Here is an 18,824-nt window from a genome sequence, read left to right as displayed (position 1 = left end):
GTGGGGGTTCTGGGCACCAACAAAATTTCTACAAACCTGCCACCCCTGCTGACAGCACCCCTTTCTCAGAGGCAGCTGTCTTGTCTGAGGGAGGGAGGCTCAGATTTGTTGCATAAACAATTCTTTATTTGTGTCAAGGTTCGTTCCCCACTCTGAACTTTAGGGGACACTTCTAAGCTTAATTACCAGCTTAGATCTGGTATCACTGCCACCATCCCCCAAGCACTACTCTTTTCCCTGGGTAGTTTTGAGGGACTTCATCAATCCCCTGGTGAACACAGATCCAAACCCCTTGGATCTTAAAACAAGGAGAAATTAACCATCCCCCCCTCCTTTCACCCACCAATCCTTGGTGAGTCCAGATCCAATCCCCTTGGATCTAAAAACAAGGAAAAATCAATCAGGTATTAAGAAAAAGGATTTTAATTAAAGAAAAGAAAGGTAAAAGAAAACCCTCTGGGAGAGATTAGCATACCAGCTACTCTCACAGACAACAGATTCAAAACACAGAGGATGTTCCCCTGGGCACAAATTTAGTTACACAAAAAAATATCCAAATACCCAATTTGATTCTACCTCTAATTGCATAAGGCAGGTTACAAATAAATAAATATAAACCTATTTATTCCTTTCTAAAACTTACTACTCTGATAAGAGGCTGGTTCCTTGATCTTTTTCACTCCGGCTGAAACTGAAACTTTCAACAAAGGAAAAACTTCCCTCCTTCCTTTTGAAATGTCTTGTTCCCCCATTGGTTCCTCTGGTCAGATGTTAGCTAGGCTAGGTAAACTTTTTAACCCTTTACAGGTAAAAGAGGCATTAATCCTTAACCATCTGTTTATGACAATTTGACTGACTAGCATGTAGCCCTCCTATGGCTAAAATGACAGACAAGTTTTACAAGATATTTTGATCTAAGAAGATAGAGGGATAAAATGGAGAATGCTCTGAGGGTGAGAAGTGCAAAGTGATCTTATGTCTCTTACTAGCTTCTAGGTAAAAAAGATCATTGTATAAATGATACAGATTTCTGAAATCATTCTTATTTTCTGAAACTGACAAATTGAGGACTTCACTGGGAATGGAAAATGAAGCTGTCCTTCGAATCAGAGAGAGTTATTTTACTAAACGTGTTTCAGATTAAGTACTTACTGAATTTGTACAAGATACCACTTCCACATATGCAAAACTGATGTTTCTCCATGGATCATGGCAAAAGAATGATTTCATATGAAATTAATATGGAGATTCCTTGCTAAAATCTCATCTTCTCTCCCAGCTGGCAGGGAGGTGGCTGTGCATTCTGCTCTGCTTGAGAGATGGTGGGAAGAAGAAATAGCAACCTTGGTGGCCAGCCTAAGGGTTGAAGCTGACATCCTGAAAGGGATTATCCATTAGTCCTCTTTAGCCAGAGGTTGAGGGATGAGAGGCAGGGGTGTCCTTTGTGAGAGAAAAGAGTGCAGATTTATGGAATAAGCAGTCTTTTATTTGTCTGACTTCATAAAATGTTGTGTATTTGGAAGGATGAATACTCTGCAGTGACGTGACATATCCTGGAAATGGCTGGCCATTGCAAGCTAAAGAAAATAAAAAGTTTAGGCTGAAGTATTTTTCAACTAGAATCTTGTATCCATGAAAGGTTTAGTTTTTTCCTTTAGATTAGTAATGCATTTTGCAATGAAACAAGGCACAGCTTTAGAATGTTATATGTACATTTTTATGGGCTTTCCAGCTACCATATATTCTCCTATGGCAAATAAATATGAAGCGATCATCTAAACATTTCACTTATGCTAAAAGGATATTTGCATGAGCTTCACAAACTGACAAATACCAAGATGCTAACTACAGATGTTTAGGAACAGTGTAAGCTAGTGTCTCATTTACAGAACGAGCTCACTCTGCCAATTGATTAGGGCCAACTAGATCTGGCACAAGTCTGTAGATGTTAGCTATTCCAGTAGCAGTTAGATAATGGGATGATCTTTAGAATGACTGCATTTTTGTAGATGAGGATAAAGTAGCAGGGAAGTGGGTATCCCTTTTCTTTGCCTTTTGATAAATGAGTTGGAATTCTCTTCCAGGATGTACTATATCCTAGAGAGGTAAGTTGGAGGCATTGGTGGATGTGAGGAAAAAGTAAAATGAACATGCACAATTTAGATGGTGTTAGCTAAATTATTAACATTCCCTGAGAGACAGGTATAGTGTATGAATAAATGCAGGACAATTCAAAACAGTATAAGCTACAGATTTAGGGAAGTCCCTTGAGTTTCTAATAAAATAAGCATACTGTCTGCAAAAATCTAGATTTTTAAATGCACTCAGGTTATGGCACAAACTAACAGAAGCCAAAATATTCAGAGTTAAGTCTACTGTCATAATGATAGTCCTTGGAGTAAGGAAATAAGAGGCATGATTAGGGAGACCCGATGTCCCAATTTTATAGGGACAGTCCCAATTTCTGGGATTTTTTCTTATATAGTATCCTATTACCCCCCATCCCAGTTTTTCACATTTGCTGTCTGGTCACCCTCGGCATGATTTAGTGGCCTTACTTTTTCACTAAAAAAGGCACACTGAAAGCATTTGAGGGGAAAGTTTTTTGCCCATAATTCTATATGTACAAATATACATTTGATCCATTAAGGGGAGTTAACTTTTTGTTTTTCTAATGTATGATATAGGTGTGATTATGTCACTAAAATAGCAACAGCCCCAGTTGCTTCTCACTGTTAATAGTGATTGTTTTGGGAAGAGTTGTTGGAGCATGGAGAAGACAGTGAATTGTCTGGGAACCAGAAGGTTGGCTTGTCTATATTTCCATGCTGTAGGTGTTTATTGAACCACTGTATTGTACGGCAAAAGAGAAAAGTCTCATTGCGTTTAACAAAATGTTTATGTGCATCAAAGGCAATTTTTTTATTGTTTGATAAGAAGATCTTGGTATTCTGAGTTTCATTAAACACAACAAACAGAGAAAAGACAAGCTGAAAGTTTGGACTGATAACTCAAATTACTCACAAAGGAAACCACCTCTTTGAAACAACTTCCAATCCAAAATACACCTAGAGTTCCTACCACATGACATTTAATTTCAACTTATAATTAATTGCATATTTTGTTACTATTTTGCATACTCCCAACGTTAAAAAGTAGTGTCTGTGGACAGTAAATGGAAGTACTCATGAAAAGATTAAGATGGCTAAAATGGCTATTAAAATATATAGGACTTTTTCAACTTTTATCCAGGAGAATTTGCAGCATCTGTATTTTAACAGGGGGTTGACAAGAACTCTAGCATTTGCAATGTTGCATGTTTTCTTGCCCTCAGGAAAAGTTTTGCTGTGCCCAGTCACTGAGAACAGGGCCATGTTTAGGAGTTGGCTGATTAGGCTCTCTTGAGACTTAACAACTTGCACATAGCAGCCAAGCGAAGAGCTCGCCCCATAACAAATATAAAGAATGAACACTAAGAAAATGAGACCCAGGTATAATCTCTCTTATGAGGGAAGAATTCTATTGGAGCTATTAAATTTCTGTTTTCATGCTCAGTCTGAGCCTTTTTTCTAATCCTCTAGTCTGCTCATACATCCTGCTGATATTCAGAGTAGGAAGAAGTAAATATGTGAGGTGATTAGTGTTAAGGAAAAAGTAGGAGTATGACTTTTGGGGAAGCAGCATAAGGGAAACATTTTAGAATCTAGGTACATTAAATTCATCCATCTATTTGCAATTTCCTTTAATCTCTTTGGCATTTGAACCTTATATTTTTATTGTAAACCAGTAATGTTCTTTACAAATGTCATAGGTCTCACCCCCACTCTGAACTTTAGGGTATAGATGTGGGCACCTGCATGAACACCTCTAAGCTTAACTACCAGCTTAGATCTGGTCTCGCTGTCACCATCCAGATTTCTGAGTTATCTGGAAAACTGTCTTCCCCCAAAACCTTCCCCTCCCTGGGTAGCCTTGAGAGACTCCTCCACCAAGTCCCTGGTGAACGCTGATCCAAATCCCTTGGATCTTAAAACAAGGAAGAATTACTCCTTCCCCCTCCCTTTTTCCCCCCCACCAATCCCTGGTAAGTCCAGATCCAATTTCCTTGGATCTAAAAAACAGGGAAAAAATCAATCAGGTTCTTAAAAAGAGGGCTTTTAATTAAAGAAAAGAAAGGTAAAAAGAAAAAACCTCTGGGAGACAGCATACCAGCTGATCTCATAAACAACAGATTTAAAACACAGGATGTTCCCCTGGGCAAAAACCTTAGTACACACAAGAATACCCAAATTTGATTATTCTCTTAATTGCACAAAGACAAGTTACAAAAGAAAATAAACATAACCTATTGATTCTTTTCTAAAACTTACTACTCTGATAAGAGGCTGGTTCCTTGATCTTTTCCACTCTGGCTGAAACTGAAACAAAACAAAGGAAATTTCCCTTCTTCCTTTTTGAAACATCTTGTTCCCCCATTGATTCCTCTGGTCAGGTGTCAGCTAGGCTAGCAGGGACGGCTCCAGGTACCAGCACGCCAAGCATGTGCTTGGGGCGGCAAGGCATGGGTGGCGCTTTGCTGGTCACTGCAAGAGCGGCAGGCAAGCTGCCTTTGGCAGCCTGCCTGCGGAGGGTTTGCTGGTCCCGTGGCTTTGGCTGCCGAATCTGTGGGACTGGGGACCTCCCACAGGCAAGCTGCCAAAGGCAGCCTGCCTGCTGTGCTTGGGGTGGCAAAATACCTAGAGCCGCCCCTGTAGGCTAGGTGAACTTCTTAACGCTTTACAGGTAAAAGAGGCATTAACTCTTAACTATCTGTTTATGATAACAAATTAACCCAAAATGTTCTCCTTCAAACTAAATTAGAGTTAAAACAAGACAACTTGGAGCTTATTCTAAACCACAGACATTTCTTGTAACCAGAAGCAGCTGTTCCAGCAGGTTTTCTAGTAATTTTAGTCTAATAACTAGTATGGAATCATGAGTCTTCTGCTGAACTTAGTTTATGGGAAACCATAACAAATGGTGATCTCTCTAAAGGAAATCTAATGGAGTTTGTCAACAGGTACATGCAACTTCCTGTTTCAATGAGCTAGCTCTTTATTTTGCGGGTGTGTGTATAATAGTTTGAACCGCGGTTGCCAGTATACATACAGTATAAGTATTCCATGCTTTCTTTCGTAATTTCTATGGAACTGGCATAGAAGCTATGATGAAGTCATTTGTTGTGTTAAACAGCAGGTAGCCAGTGCGATGGCCTGAACTGATAGGCATATGGTGAGACTGAGTCATGTTATTCTTACCTTCTCCTGGTAAGGATTGCCCAGGTTCAGCTGAATTGTTTCTGAAGAGTGTAATATTAAAGGGACTTAAGTTTGCAAATAGCAGTAGCTCTGCCCATCCATTTAAGTTCCTGTTCACCCGATGAAGAGTAGAAAGCTAGTATGGAAGCAGTGATTTGAAATGATTTTATGTGGGCATGCAATTACTGTCAACTGCCATAGCTTCTCCCTTTGTTCTCCATTTACTGGAACTCTGTGATCTGTCACATGCATAAGAGAAGGGTGTGGAGATGCATTAGCTTCACATATTAAAACGAAAAGACCCCCTCCCCCCAACACTTAGCAGTGACAGGAAGGAAGTCAGAATGATTAATTTAAATTTCGTCGTCTTTCTTTTCCAGGGATTTGCAGTTTAACAGAATACGAGAAATCCCAGCAGGCACCTTTAAGAAATTGAAGCATCTGAACACTCTGCAATTTGCCACTGGCATTCTGTCTGTGGACTGCACAGTTATTCCATGCGTTGTTATTCACATGCTGTATGTCTAGGGTTGAGCTGGTCACATTACTTGTTGCAAGTATTCCGTTTGTGAATTATTTGTGAATCAATTCTGCTGTCTGCAAATATATTTTTGTTGTTTGCAGTTATATAGAAAGAAGATTGGACAAATCTTTTTCATCATACGGGGAGCATGAACTTGTCATGCTTCTTTTTTCATGGTGTTTGTGATTATATTTGAGTTATGCCCAGTGTGCTAAATGTGGTATACATAGGAATACAGTCCTCACCACAATGAATTTCCAATCTGAACAGGATGTTGCTTCTGTGCCCTTAGTAGATGACTGAAACTTTCTAGGTAATGGGCAATGAAAGACTAATAGCCTATAATGAATAACATGCTTCTGGTACAGGTTTTCAGATGAATAATCCCATTGCTCTAAAGTCTGGGAAACTTGGATTCACATACATTTTCCAAAATAATTGGCATTCCATCTGAATACGCACAAATAATTTTACACGATAAACACCAGCAAAGTTAAGATGACTTTTTTTATTTGTGATTCTGTGTTTTCATTATTTAGCATACAGAGACAAATCTTGCTCCATCCTCTGTAACTCTTTGGCAGTGGATTTGTGTCTCAGTTCAACAAGAAATTTAGACATATGCCAAACTTCAAGCATGTAATTATTCCCATTGATTTCAATGCTTGTGACTACTCATATGCTGAAAGTTAGACACATGCCTAAGTATCTTGCTGAATCAAGGACATGATGCTCTTGTATTGTGCAGAGAGAAATGGTTGTAGGTTATGCACCAGGTTCTTTTGAAGATAGAGTATAAGAAATTATTGTTCTCGTGGAAAATTTTAAATTGTAGTAAAGTACACAGGAATGTTACTTCAGAAAATTAATTTAAATTGACTTGGATTTGAATCCTGTCATATTGACTGAGAACTGGTGAAAAGACCATAAACAAAGGGTAATGAAGTTAAATGGCAACGTACTGAGGGGAAGAGAAGTGACTCTTGAATTCTGGAGGGACTGGTGTTAAACCCAGTCTTTTTTTTTTTTACATCTCTATTAATGATCTGGGAAGAGGGGTGTGTGTGTGTTGTGGGTGGAGGGGAGGCAATAAAGCATGTACATTACAATCAGATTATTCTAAATTGGGAAAGCAGGAAATAAGTTGAAATTTAGCCTGGAAAGTACAAGAAAACATAACTAGAGAAAGTAACCTTAAGCCCAGAGTTTTGGTGGAATGGGACTACTTGCAAATCAGGAAAGCAGCTAAGGCTGATAGCGGACACAAGGTGAGATGTAAAGGTGGAATAAGATATGGAAGAAGGGGGAAAATAAGGAACGTATGGGGTTAGATATATAGAGAAATAACACACCGCCAAGTTGATGATGGTAGTGCTATACATGGGGAATATACATGCAATGTGGAAACTCCTCCTAGAATGCTGGGATCTTGTAACAGTGTGGTCTGCCCATTTAAGGGTCAGGAACTTGGGGCCAGCCAGTCAGCCCTGTTCATTAACCAGACACAGCTGAGAAGTAGATGGGTGTTCCCTCCAAAGGGCCAGGCTGTAAGCAAGGAGAGGGAAATGGGAAGAAGAAAGGTACCTAGAAGAGGCTGCCAGAATCTCCCCAGAGAGGGAAGCTTCTGGGGAAAAAGGCCTCCTGGAAGGCATTTAAAAAAGCAGGGAAGGACTCTGTAAGGCCTGGGAGTTAGGAGCACAGAGCATGCAGAAGAGCCCCAGGGAGGGGGTTGAATTTAGATTTTTGTGTGTGTTTAGTAAAAGACCTGGTGTGGAAATTGAAGGTTGACACAGAGGTGGTGGGTAGTGGTGGCAGGAGATCCTCTGTTTGATTTCTAGTCCTTTAGATGTTGTCAGGTTTGGACTCAGAGTACTCTATCTTAGGCTTGCAAAACTTAATGTTAGCTTTTAATAAATAAGCCCTACAAGGGTGTTGTGGAAATGAGGAGTTTGTGAAGTCCCTGCTCAAGATCTGGAGGAGGTGGGGAAAGGAGTGAGAGCGCTGCAATGCTAGGTCTGGCCACAAGTGGGAGTTCCAGGCCGTGAGTCGTGTAACAGAACTTGGGTCTGAAAGATGACAAATTAGGAATTCTGCTCCAAAAGCAATGAAGTATCTAGAAGAACTGACTCATGAAGAAAGGGTCAAACTGTTGCATGCATATAACTTGGCCAAATGATTACAGTGGGCCCAAACTTGCAGTCACTGCTCATACTTAGCTCCCACTGAGCATTTCATATAGTAGGTGTTCTTTGCCTTTACCTTTATATATTCTCTTTGTGATTATTTGGTATCTGCAGACTATCTTTTCCTTCACTGCCTTACTGCAGGCATGTTTTTTTCTATTTGTAGTCTCAAAAAATTTGTAAGAAAATATTTAAAAAACCTAAGCCATCCTGTTGGTTTTCATGTAAATTAAGAGCAGGGTTCACTTGGAGCATTAGTTCCAAAGAGGGGTTAGTGAAACCATAAAAATATCTCATTTTTAGGTGGTTTTTTTTTGTTTGTTTGTTTTTTAGGATATAGCACCAAGACTCCCGCATGGAGACCATCTACATGGGCACAAAGCTCTAGGCTGGAAAATTGTATTTAAGATTGGGGTCTAAATTAGGACAAGTTACAGGTGAAGAGGGAAAAGGAAACAGAAGGCTCTGATCTTTTGTTGGAATCCACTAATGTGGGATCAGGGCACAAGATGATTTTAGAAAGAAAATTTATCCGACTCTGTGCCTAATTCCCACATTGTTTTGCTGACCACTGCATTTCACATGGCCCAGGTTTGCTCAGAATTGGTTAGATTCAAACAAAGGTTCCTGGAATTATGTGAATGTGGCACAAGTTTCAAACTTTTGTTTTGTTTAAGTGTGCGCAGCTCACTGACTTCGTTCTGCTGCCTTAAATTTTGCCTGCAGTTTCAACTGGATAAGGTATTCACTTCCTGTCCTAAACTGTTGGGTAGAGTGTTGTGGACTTTTAGACAGTTAGTGCATTCTATCCTGTAATTGACTGCATTTCAGTGATGGTGGTGTATATATTCTATTGCATCAAATTTGTAAATAGTTTTGGGGTCCGTTGGGATGAGATGAACTATCTGAATGCAAGCTAGTATTCTGTTTTCAAAATCCATATGACTGAAATGATCAGTCCTTCCAGAAAAATGCCAGAAGATATAGTCAGTATATCATTTTTGGAAGTTGACAGTGGGGAGGATATAGAAAATAAACTCAGTGGGCTGGATAAAAAATAGTTTGTAATGAGGGTGCCTTCTTCCAGAGAGGATATTGATAAACTACCGAGAATGTCAAATACTACGTTGGACTTGACCTTTCAAAGATACTATATTTTATTATTTTGTGCATACCACTGCCACTGTATCATTCTTCAGCAAATGAAACCTTATAACTAGTTCTGTAGATATGTTTGTGTGAAATATACTCCAGTAAAAGCAAAAATTAATGTTTTAAAACTTTAAAAAATCTCAGTTCTTAACAAGAGTTTTACATTCATTCAGTAATGTAAAAATGTGCATCCAGTGCTTATTGAGTTATAGAAGTGTTTTACATATAGAAAATGCCTCCCTTCAGATTTGACTCTCACATTTAAGCATGTCTGTTTTATTCCCTGTCCCTTGGTCCTTGTGTTCACAGCATTAGTAGACATATCAAAGAAGTGTTCAAACTAAAAACAAACTCAGAGACTTTATTGGCAGATGAGGCCATCGTGATCAACTAGTCTGACCTCCTTCACATTGAAGGTCACAGAAACTCACCCACCTACTCCTGCAACAGGTCCATGACCTCTGAATTAATGAAGTCCTCAAATATTGATTTAAGGACTTCAAGTTACAGAGAATCCACTATTTACTCTAGTTCAAACCAGCAAGTGATCCATGCCACAGGGGAAGGCAAAAAACCCTCAGACTCTCTGCCAGTCTAAGTTGGGGCAAAATTCCTTCCTGACTCCAAATATAGACAGTCAGTTAGATGCTGAGCATGTGGGCGAGACCCAACAACCAGACATCTGGGAAAGAATTTTCTGTAGTAACTCAGAGCCTTCTCATCTTGTGTCCCATCTCTGGCCATTGGAGGTATTTGCTAACAGCAGTTATAGATGGGCCATATGTAAGGATAAGATTATGCCACAGAAGTCCCGGAAGTCACAGATTCCATGATTTTCAGAAACCTCTGTGATATTTTCCCCTTCATCCCTGGGGTGGTGGGGCCGAATATGTCAGCTGGTGGGGGCCCTGGATCTCCGAGCTGCTGCATGTGGTGGGGGGACCCCAGATCTCCGAGCCGCCGCAGGTGGCAGGGACTCTGGAGCAGTCAGTTGCCACCGTGCCAGGTTCTGGGCCCACTCCCCATGATGCAGTGGGGCTTGGTCTCTCTTTTCCCTGCTTCCTCAGGGCTTGAGCTTCAGTAATCCTCCCATCAGCCATTATTTTTAGTAAAAGGCAAAGATCATGGCTGCCATGAATTTTTGTTTACTGACTGCAATCTGTCCATGACGTTTACGAAAAATAATCATGACAAAATCTTCACTTTAGCCGTATGTCATTATAGGCAACCTCATAAAACCATCCCCTTTATAAATGTATCAAGCTCAGTCTTGAAACAAGTTGTTTTTTGTTCCAACTAGTTAGGTTTTTTTGCCCCCACAACAACAAACCCATAACACTGTTAAACAAAAGGCAGTGGAAAAGACCAATGAGTCTGGATAATCTCTGGGTTGTCAAAGTTCTGGTTTGCTTTAACACCTGCAGGAAAAAAACTATGCATTTGGTTTTTGGTAACTCTGTAGTGCAATCATGGTTACAGTGAATGCAACTTGAAGTACCTGGAAGCTTCAATAGATGTACTTATGTATCAGCTACTTGTGTCTTTCTGTCAATGTCTCCCTGTTTACTTTAAGAATAAAGAAAGCAGTATTACACTGCTTACCTTTAAGTGAAATCTCCAAGTGTAATAAGCATCACATATAAACTATAAGGTGTCATTATACTAGTGATAACTAGCTAGATGTGAATTGAGTGAGTGTCCATAATTGTATGAGTGCTTTATAATCCTGGGCACTTTGCATTCTAAAATTTTCTGTTGGATGTTGAAGGCCTGAACCAGTGTCTATCACAGTCAGTTGGAGACTATTCATTGACCGTGCAAATTGGATCAGGCACTATATGGATCTAAGCTTTATTCTGCCTTTTTAGCTATACAATATTCAGAATGTAACTATTGCTGTGTCAACAGGTTGAGCTGGCAATAGAGAATATTTTTATAAATAAAAATACTGAGTTTTTCACTATTATTCATGAACTCAGATTAATTATTAGTCTTAAGAAGTTGAACAATTGAGAAGTATTTATAAAACTGTTCCTATTCTGACAAATGTCATCTTTTGCATTCAAATTTCTTTCTGTGAGATTTTGTACAGAAAATTCATTTGTTACTACCTATATAGCATCCAACATCCATTATTCTCTAGCTAAGTCTGTCATTGAATTAGGTAACAAAAATAGCTTATGACTTTGACTAATTGTGCATAGCAAATAGTTCAAGTGAGTAGTTCACTAACAAACTATAGGCAGAAAATTGTTTCCTTAAAGTGGTGGACATAGCAAAAACATTTACAGGAATCAGGATCAGTTTGAAAATCACTGCAGAACAAAAACAAACAAACAAAGTCAAATGGTATTCAAAGAAATCATACAGGGCCTGACTTTTAGAATTGCAGAGCACCTGATACTCCTGAGACTTCAGCTAGTGTTGTGGGTGCTCAGTACTTCTGAAAACCTGGCCCTTTATATTTAGAAGAAAATGAACAGAAGTTGTGCACATGATTCTCTCCTCCCTTACTTAGTATGTGTCCTCCATGGTTTTGGAAAGACTTAAGTCTTGTTGTTTATATATATATATATATATATATATATATATATATATATATATATATATATATATATATATATATATATATATATATATTTTTTTTTTTTTAACTCTATACTTAAAACAAACTCAGGCTGTACATTTTTCAGATGTCTTGCTCCTTAACCCCTGGATTGTTTATTAGATATGCTCATTGAAGAAGAATTTAGTGTATTGCTGCACTTCGTGTCATTTCATCAAAAGTAATTGGATTCCTATGACAGAATGAAGGGACCTTGTAAAGGCTATAGCAGGACAAGGCTTAAAATCCTGGCTCAGACAACCAAAGGCACCGCAGGTGCTGCCAATTAAGCTGTCAGCATTCCCCTTAGGAAACCCTATTGGCTGTCAAGGGTAACTGCCAGTAAGCAGCTGTGTTATCAGAGGGTGAACATAAAAAATCCAGCAGGAAGAGAACTGTTTGTCACTGCTGAAAGCTTGAAGAATCTAGGTGGGTGATTTTAATGGCCTTGCTTGCAATCTGATCTTGGAAAGATACTTGCCTTGAGAGGTTCTGAGAGCCCTCAACTTCTTTTGAAGACAATGGACCCAGATGACAGAAGAATATACTGAGGAAGTTCATGCCTCTTTCTCAGTCTGAGCCCTGGCTGATAGAAACCTTTATTTTAGGATGATTAGATTTCTCAGTTTGCGGTTTCCTCCTAGTACAAAGAGCCAGCCCACTGACTGCCTTGTCATAATCCTCTTCAAAAATATAGCACATCATGTGTTCAGACCAAATGCATTCATTTCTGATTAATATGGACTCAGATGCTTCACCTATTACTCATGAGACTGGCCTCTGGACAACCAACAACTGGAAACATCATTTTTTCCCCCTTTTCTCTTTTTCAAAACAGCCACTGGTGAACAATTGGAAGTTCACTCTCCATTACTGGGAAAAACATGTTGCTCAAAGGCAAATGAACATATTCTCCAAGCACTTTTTGCCTTCAAAGGCACAAGAATCTGCGTTGCTGTGTGTAGTAATAATAAAGGCTGCTGATTTTGTTTTTCTGCAGTTGCTATTCCTTGAATTGTGACTCCTTTGATCAAAGCTGAGCTGAGAGTTCCCATTGCTCAGGGAACAATAAAGAGGAACAGTTCAAACCTGCTTGTTGAATCTACCACAGCTCTGCTATTGCTAACTATAGATCTCATCCAGAAGAATTCAGTGTCCCATTACTGCATCATTCTGACACTAGTAGGAGATGTCTCGCCTTATTTCTGTTAGCAGTATCCGGAAACTTAAGTGGATTTTGTCATGTCTTCTACCTTGCTTGCTAAGAAACCCTGAAATGTAAAGTCAAAGAGTTCTTAAAATCTCACACTGCCTTCAATAGGTGCAGAGTTTATTGAAGGCCAAGATGAAGCAGTTTTAAACCTACCTTGAGTACTACCAGACAATCTGTGGAATGGAAGAGTAACTCTGACCAACAGAGAGAACCTAGAACTCAAGCAGAAGTTCTTATTTTAACAGTGCATATTAAAATGAGGAAGTTTTAAATATATTCTACAAATGTAAGCATTTGGGTTTGGAGCAATTTATAAAGCACTACTGTTGACTTCAAGAGTTTAAAAATCATGAGTCGGATTCCCAAAAATCATGACATTTAAAAAATATATATATTTTATTTTTAGGTCAGTCTCTTGATTTTTGAACCCCCCCCCCCCACCCATCCCCAGGGTGTGTGAATGTGACAATTAGTGTTACCTGCTCTCCGATGTACTGGATAACATGATTTTGGCCACTGCTGCAAAAGCTCTCACCCCCATGTCTGCCATGTTCAGCCCCTCAGCCTCCATCACCACCACCCTATCAGTGAGGCTCCGCTGCCCTCAGCTCACCCTCCCAGCACTGACCCCATCTACTCAGAAGTCACCATCAATACAGCCTCCCACTCCATCAGCCCTCACCCTCCTCACTTCAGCCCCCCTGCAGCTCCCAGCCTCACCAGTTCCTTAGGGTTCTTCAGCCTCCTCAGGCCTGGAAGGCAAGTTGCACCAGAGTCCCCCTCCCAGTTCCCAGGCTGGCAGGGGAGCAGCCACATAGGACTGACAGTTGGAGCCCTGGCCTCACCTGGGGCGGCTGAGAGGATTTATTAAACCCCACTTTGAGAACTCTCAAATGACAGGATTTTTTTCCCCCAGTTGATTCAATTACTTGTTTGAGTGTTGCGCCCCCACCTTCTTTCCTTCTCAGATTAAGTTTCTCTTCCCTGCTGGGGTGTAGCCATGCTGCCTCCCCCCACCAGTAGCTTGATAGCTTTGTTTATCTGATGTGTAAATGAATTCTCATTCCAAAGTCTTCCAAAGTGCTTTGGCATTAACTGTCTGGTGGAGGAAACACATTGCTTTGTTTACTGTTTACCAGGTAATTCCTGGTTGACTGGAAACACATTTGTGCCCTGACTGATAACAGAAATCCTGACATTTGGGAGTTCTGTGGTGAGATCATGAGTGAGGCTTAGCTTTATTCAGAAATTGCGAATCTCACAATCAATTCCTGAGAGTTAATGTCTGTAAAGGTGGAGCTGGTGGAATTTGTTCACATGTGAAACATCAATAATGCTTCAAAGTGCAAGCCTAGTTTGTAAAGTGACTACATAAAAATGGTATCTTCTGTACACCCTTAGGGACATATCTGCTTACTTATGTGACTACGGTTTTTTTAAATGGTTTTCACTTCTGTTAGAGGCAACACAGCTAAGAAGCATTAGCTGGATTTGATTTAGTTGCATAAAACCTCAGAGTTGCTTAATTCTAATTACAGGAGTAATTAGTTACACCTGTGGAAACCTAGATACCAAGCTGCACAGGCATTACTGGGGACATAATTTAAAACCTCTGAGAGCAGAATTTTTAGCTTCAGAATCTTTCTTACTGGTGATGATGCACAAAAAAACCCCACCTTGACTGTCAGGTGCCAAGCTGAATGTTCAGGATTGGTAATTAGAACCTCAAGCATGTATCTGTTTGCAAAATGGAGCACCTTTAATATAGGTATCATGGAACTGCAATAAACACCCACAGAGACTTTTTTAAAGTCACCTCCAAAATAGGAACACACTTTAAGAAAACAAAATAAAAAACAAACCAGATTTCCCCTCAGTTAACAGTTGGCTCATGTGAGGCCACAATTGTCCATTTCAGTAGCAGACTTTCTTGTAAGTGGAAATGCCAGCTGATAATGAAAGGAAAGTGCTTGCAATTATAGTCTGATATTAACTTCTGAATGCAGAAAAGCCACTGGAGCTCCTTGAGCTGTCACTAAGGCCCTGTCTACACTGGCAAGTTTGTGCACAGTAAAGCAGCTTTCTGCACTGTAACTCCGGAGGTGTACACCCTGCCAAGCCACTTAGTGTGCAGAAACTGTACAGTTGCAGCACTGTAAAAAAACAAAAACAAAAAAACACCCTGAGGCGTACAGCTTTCTGCACCGGGGTTATAGTGCTGCGGTGCCAGTGTAGACATCCTGGTCAATTACAGTGCTGCAATTGGCTTCCAGGAGGTGTCCCACAATGCCTGGTCTTGCCTCTCTGGTCATCAGTTTGAACTCTACTGCCCTGCCCTCAGGTGACCAACCGTCATCCCCACCCTGTACATTCCTTTGGAATTTTGAAAGTCCCCTTCCTGTTTGCTCAGTGATGCATGCAGTGGTCTCAGCGCATCTTTCCAGGTGGCCATGCCTGCTCCACACGCCAGGCGATCCTCTGCTTGGAGCAATGCTGAACTGCTGGACCCCATCAGCCTTTGGGGAGTGGAGGCTGTCCAGTCCCAGCTGCGCTCCAGCTGTAGGAATTGTGATACCTATGGACAGCTTTAACAGTGCATGACAGAAAGGGGCCATGACCGGTACACATTGCAGTGCAGGGTCAAAGTAAAGGAGCTGAGGAATGCTTACCACAGGCTCAGGAGGCAAACCAATGCTTCGGTACTACACTCACGAGCTGCCGGTTCTACAAAGACCTGGACACAATACTTGGCGGCGACCCCATCTCCACTGCGAAGACCACTGTGGATACTTCGGTGGCTCATGTGCCGGTCAAGAGTGAACTGAGCCAGGAGGAGGAAATCTTGGACAAGAATGTGGAAGGGGGCACCTATACGCAGAGGATGACTCGTAAGTCAGATGCATGTAGCAGGAGCTCTTTTCTGCCCTGGGGGAGGCTAGCCAGTCACAGCTGTCAGATGTTGGTGACATGCAAACAGAAGAGGAGGCCCCTGGTAAGTGGATTTGATTTTGGGAATTGCTGAAGTGAGGAGTTGGGGGTAGAAAGGTTGCAGAAAGCACGCTTGTCTCCCCCATGTGCCTAGTCTGAGTGATGGAACAGGCTGTTGATTGACTCCCTCACTTCATGGGAATCTGCCTCAGATCTCCAGGAAGCTCTCATGGAGATACTGGGTAATCTGCTGCTGCAGGTTCTTTGGCAGAGCTGCTTTGTTTCTTGCTCCATTAACAGTAACTTTCCTGCACCACTGCCATCATGGTGTGGGGGTGGACCATTGCTGCACACAGGCGAGCTGCATAGGGGCCAGGGTGGAAGCGGCAGTGTTGGAGAAGACCCTCCCTTGATTCCTTGCTCACCCTTAGCAGTGAGATCTTCCATAATGATCACGTTCTGTGGAAAGTGTGGGGACAGGAATGATTATCAGGCCCCCCTTACAGTGCTGGCTCTCTCCAAGAGCCACGTTTCCAGTGTGCAGCAGGGTCCGGGAAGAGTGATTTACCCTGCCACTGTGGCTGCTCACCATTTTGGGGTTCTCGTGGTTCGTGCACTTTCCTGGGGTCAGCCAGCTAATGACTGGCTTAAATCACTGAATCAATGTTCTGTGTGTTGCAAACAATACTGCTTCTGTAAAATGTTGTATTTAAACTTCACAGAGATGACCTTGGGAGCCCAGCCTCCCTTTTGGTTATCGGTGGCTGAATGGCTGTGCAGAATTAGAAAGCAGCAAAGAACTACTAAGGAGGACTTTCTGCATGATGTCATGATGCACTCTGCAGCCAAGAAACAGGAATTGAAGGAGTGGCATGACAGAGAGAAGAGAGACCAAAAGGATAACGCAGCACACCAGAATGAAGCCACGGAACGGCTCTTCAATGTTATGGAGCACCAAACGGACATGTTCCAGGCAACACTAGCTCTGCAAACTAAGCAGCTCTGCGCCTGCCCTCCTCTTCAGCTGCTGTGGCTAAACTCTTTCCTGTGTGCCCCTCAGACACCGCCAACACACTCATCAACCTCCTGGCTCCAGTGTATACCTGCAGCATTCCATTCCTCCTCCCTCACAGTCCAGCACTGTGGACTCCCACTGCACTCAACACCCATCGCTCTGCAGTTTGGTCCTGCTGAAGTACAGTACCTGCTGCATTGTACTCCAAAGGAGAAGGCTGGATGTGATCCCGGGACATACACAAATCTTTAGCTGTCCTGGGACTCCACCTTCTCCTGGGACCTTCCCTTTTCCCATCCCCCTCACTGTGGATGGTTGGTTTGTTTCACTCTCTCTACCGGTGGTTGTTTTTAATAAAATAATTGTGTTGGTTTGAAAGCAATCTTTGCTCTATTAATTGAAAACAAACAAAGCTCTGCAAAGCAACAGACAGTTATGTTAAATCTTCATATTGCATCATCAGCACCAATCACAATCACCACCTAGCATTACAAGCACTGCACTCCCGAGTATAGCAACAAATGTTAGTGGCTTTCAACTTGAAATTACTGCCTCACAGCTTCCCTGATCCTTGTGACCCTGGACTGCACCCTCTAATAGCCCTGGTTTCTGTCTGTTCAAACTTAGCCTCTAGGTGATGAGCTTCTGTGGTCCAGCCCTGAGTGAAGCTTTCACCCTTCCCTTCACAAATATTATGGAGCGTACAGCAGGCAGCTATAAGCATAGGTTTGTCATCGGCCAGGTCCAGCTTCCCACAGAGGCAGTGTCAGCGGGAGTTTAAATGGCTAAAAGCACACTCCACAGTCATTCTGCACTTGCTCAGCCTGTTGTTGAACTGCTCCTTGATCAAGTTGCCCTTGTATGGCTTCATAAGCCAGGGCATTAAGGAGTAGACGGGGTCTCCCAGGCTCACAATGGGCATTTTGACTCTTCCCGGACCAGGAGATCACCGTAGGGGAAAAGTCCCTGCTTGCAGCTTCCTGGACAGTCCATGCACCTTTCCGGACCAGCGTGCGTTAATGTCTGTGAAACACCCACGGTGATCCTGGAGAACCATTGAGAGATACCCCTTGCAATTAATGTACTTGGTGGCTAGGTGATTTGGTGCCAGGACTGGAATATGCGTGCCATCTATCAGCCCTCTACAGTTAGGGAAGCCCATTTGTGCAAAGTCATCCGCCAACATCATGCACATTGCCCAGAGTCTGTCTTTCAAAACAGGATATGATTTAATGACCCTGCACACTTCCTTCAACATGACTTTCCCACTCCGAACTGGTTAACGACTGATCGGTAGCAGTCTGGAGTAGCCAGCTTCCACAGTGCAATCTCTACGTCCTTCTCCAATGGCAGGACAGCTCTCATTCTCATGTCCTTGTGCCAAAGGGCTGGGGTGAGCTAATCATACAGTCCCATGAATGCAGCTTTCCTCATTTGAAAGTTCTGCAGCCACTGGTTGTCATCCCAGATGTGCATCATGATGTGATCCCACCACTCAGTGCTTGTTTCCTGAGCCCAAAAATGGCGTTCCACTGTGGCCAAGCAATCTCATGTAGCAAGTATGTGTGGCGAGATCAATGTTGCGCTCCTCTTGCCTTTCTAATTTAAGGAATAACTCCACTGCCACTCATGATGTGTTGGTCAGAGCAAGCAGCATACTGGTCAACAGTTCTGGATCCATTCCTGCAGCCCGAAAAGGTAGAGCGCGCAGCACACAAACTGTTAAAAGATGACACCAAATGCGGACAGAAGCACAGGGATTGCTGGGATGCAAAGCAATGCACCACGGGGCTTTGGGACAGGATCCAGAATGCCTCGCGAGCCCCCTCCACTTGCCCGCTACTCTTAGTGACAGAAAAGGAAGATATGCTCTGTGGGTTAGCTCCCCAGAGTGCAGCGCTCCGAATA

General features: G+C 41.9%; 1 protein-coding gene across 1 annotated transcript in view; it reads left to right on the top strand.

The window, feature by feature from the left end:
• The window catches only part of PXDNL (peroxidasin like), a 304,433-nt gene that overhangs the window by 94,772 nt on the left and 190,837 nt on the right, over positions 1-18,824 (top strand). Inside the window, 1 exon segment of the mRNA XM_050941930.1 lies at positions 5,678-5,770. Coding sequence (XP_050797887.1) covers positions 5,678-5,770 — 93 coding nt within the window.

The sequence above is a fragment of the Gopherus flavomarginatus genome, chromosome 2, assembly GCF_025201925.1.
Source record: "Gopherus flavomarginatus isolate rGopFla2 chromosome 2, rGopFla2.mat.asm, whole genome shotgun sequence".
In the NCBI taxonomy this organism is placed as follows: Eukaryota; Metazoa; Chordata; order Testudines; family Testudinidae; genus Gopherus; species Gopherus flavomarginatus.
The sequence above is the reverse complement of the archived record's forward strand: the minus strand, read 5'-3'. Positions and strand labels throughout refer to the sequence as shown.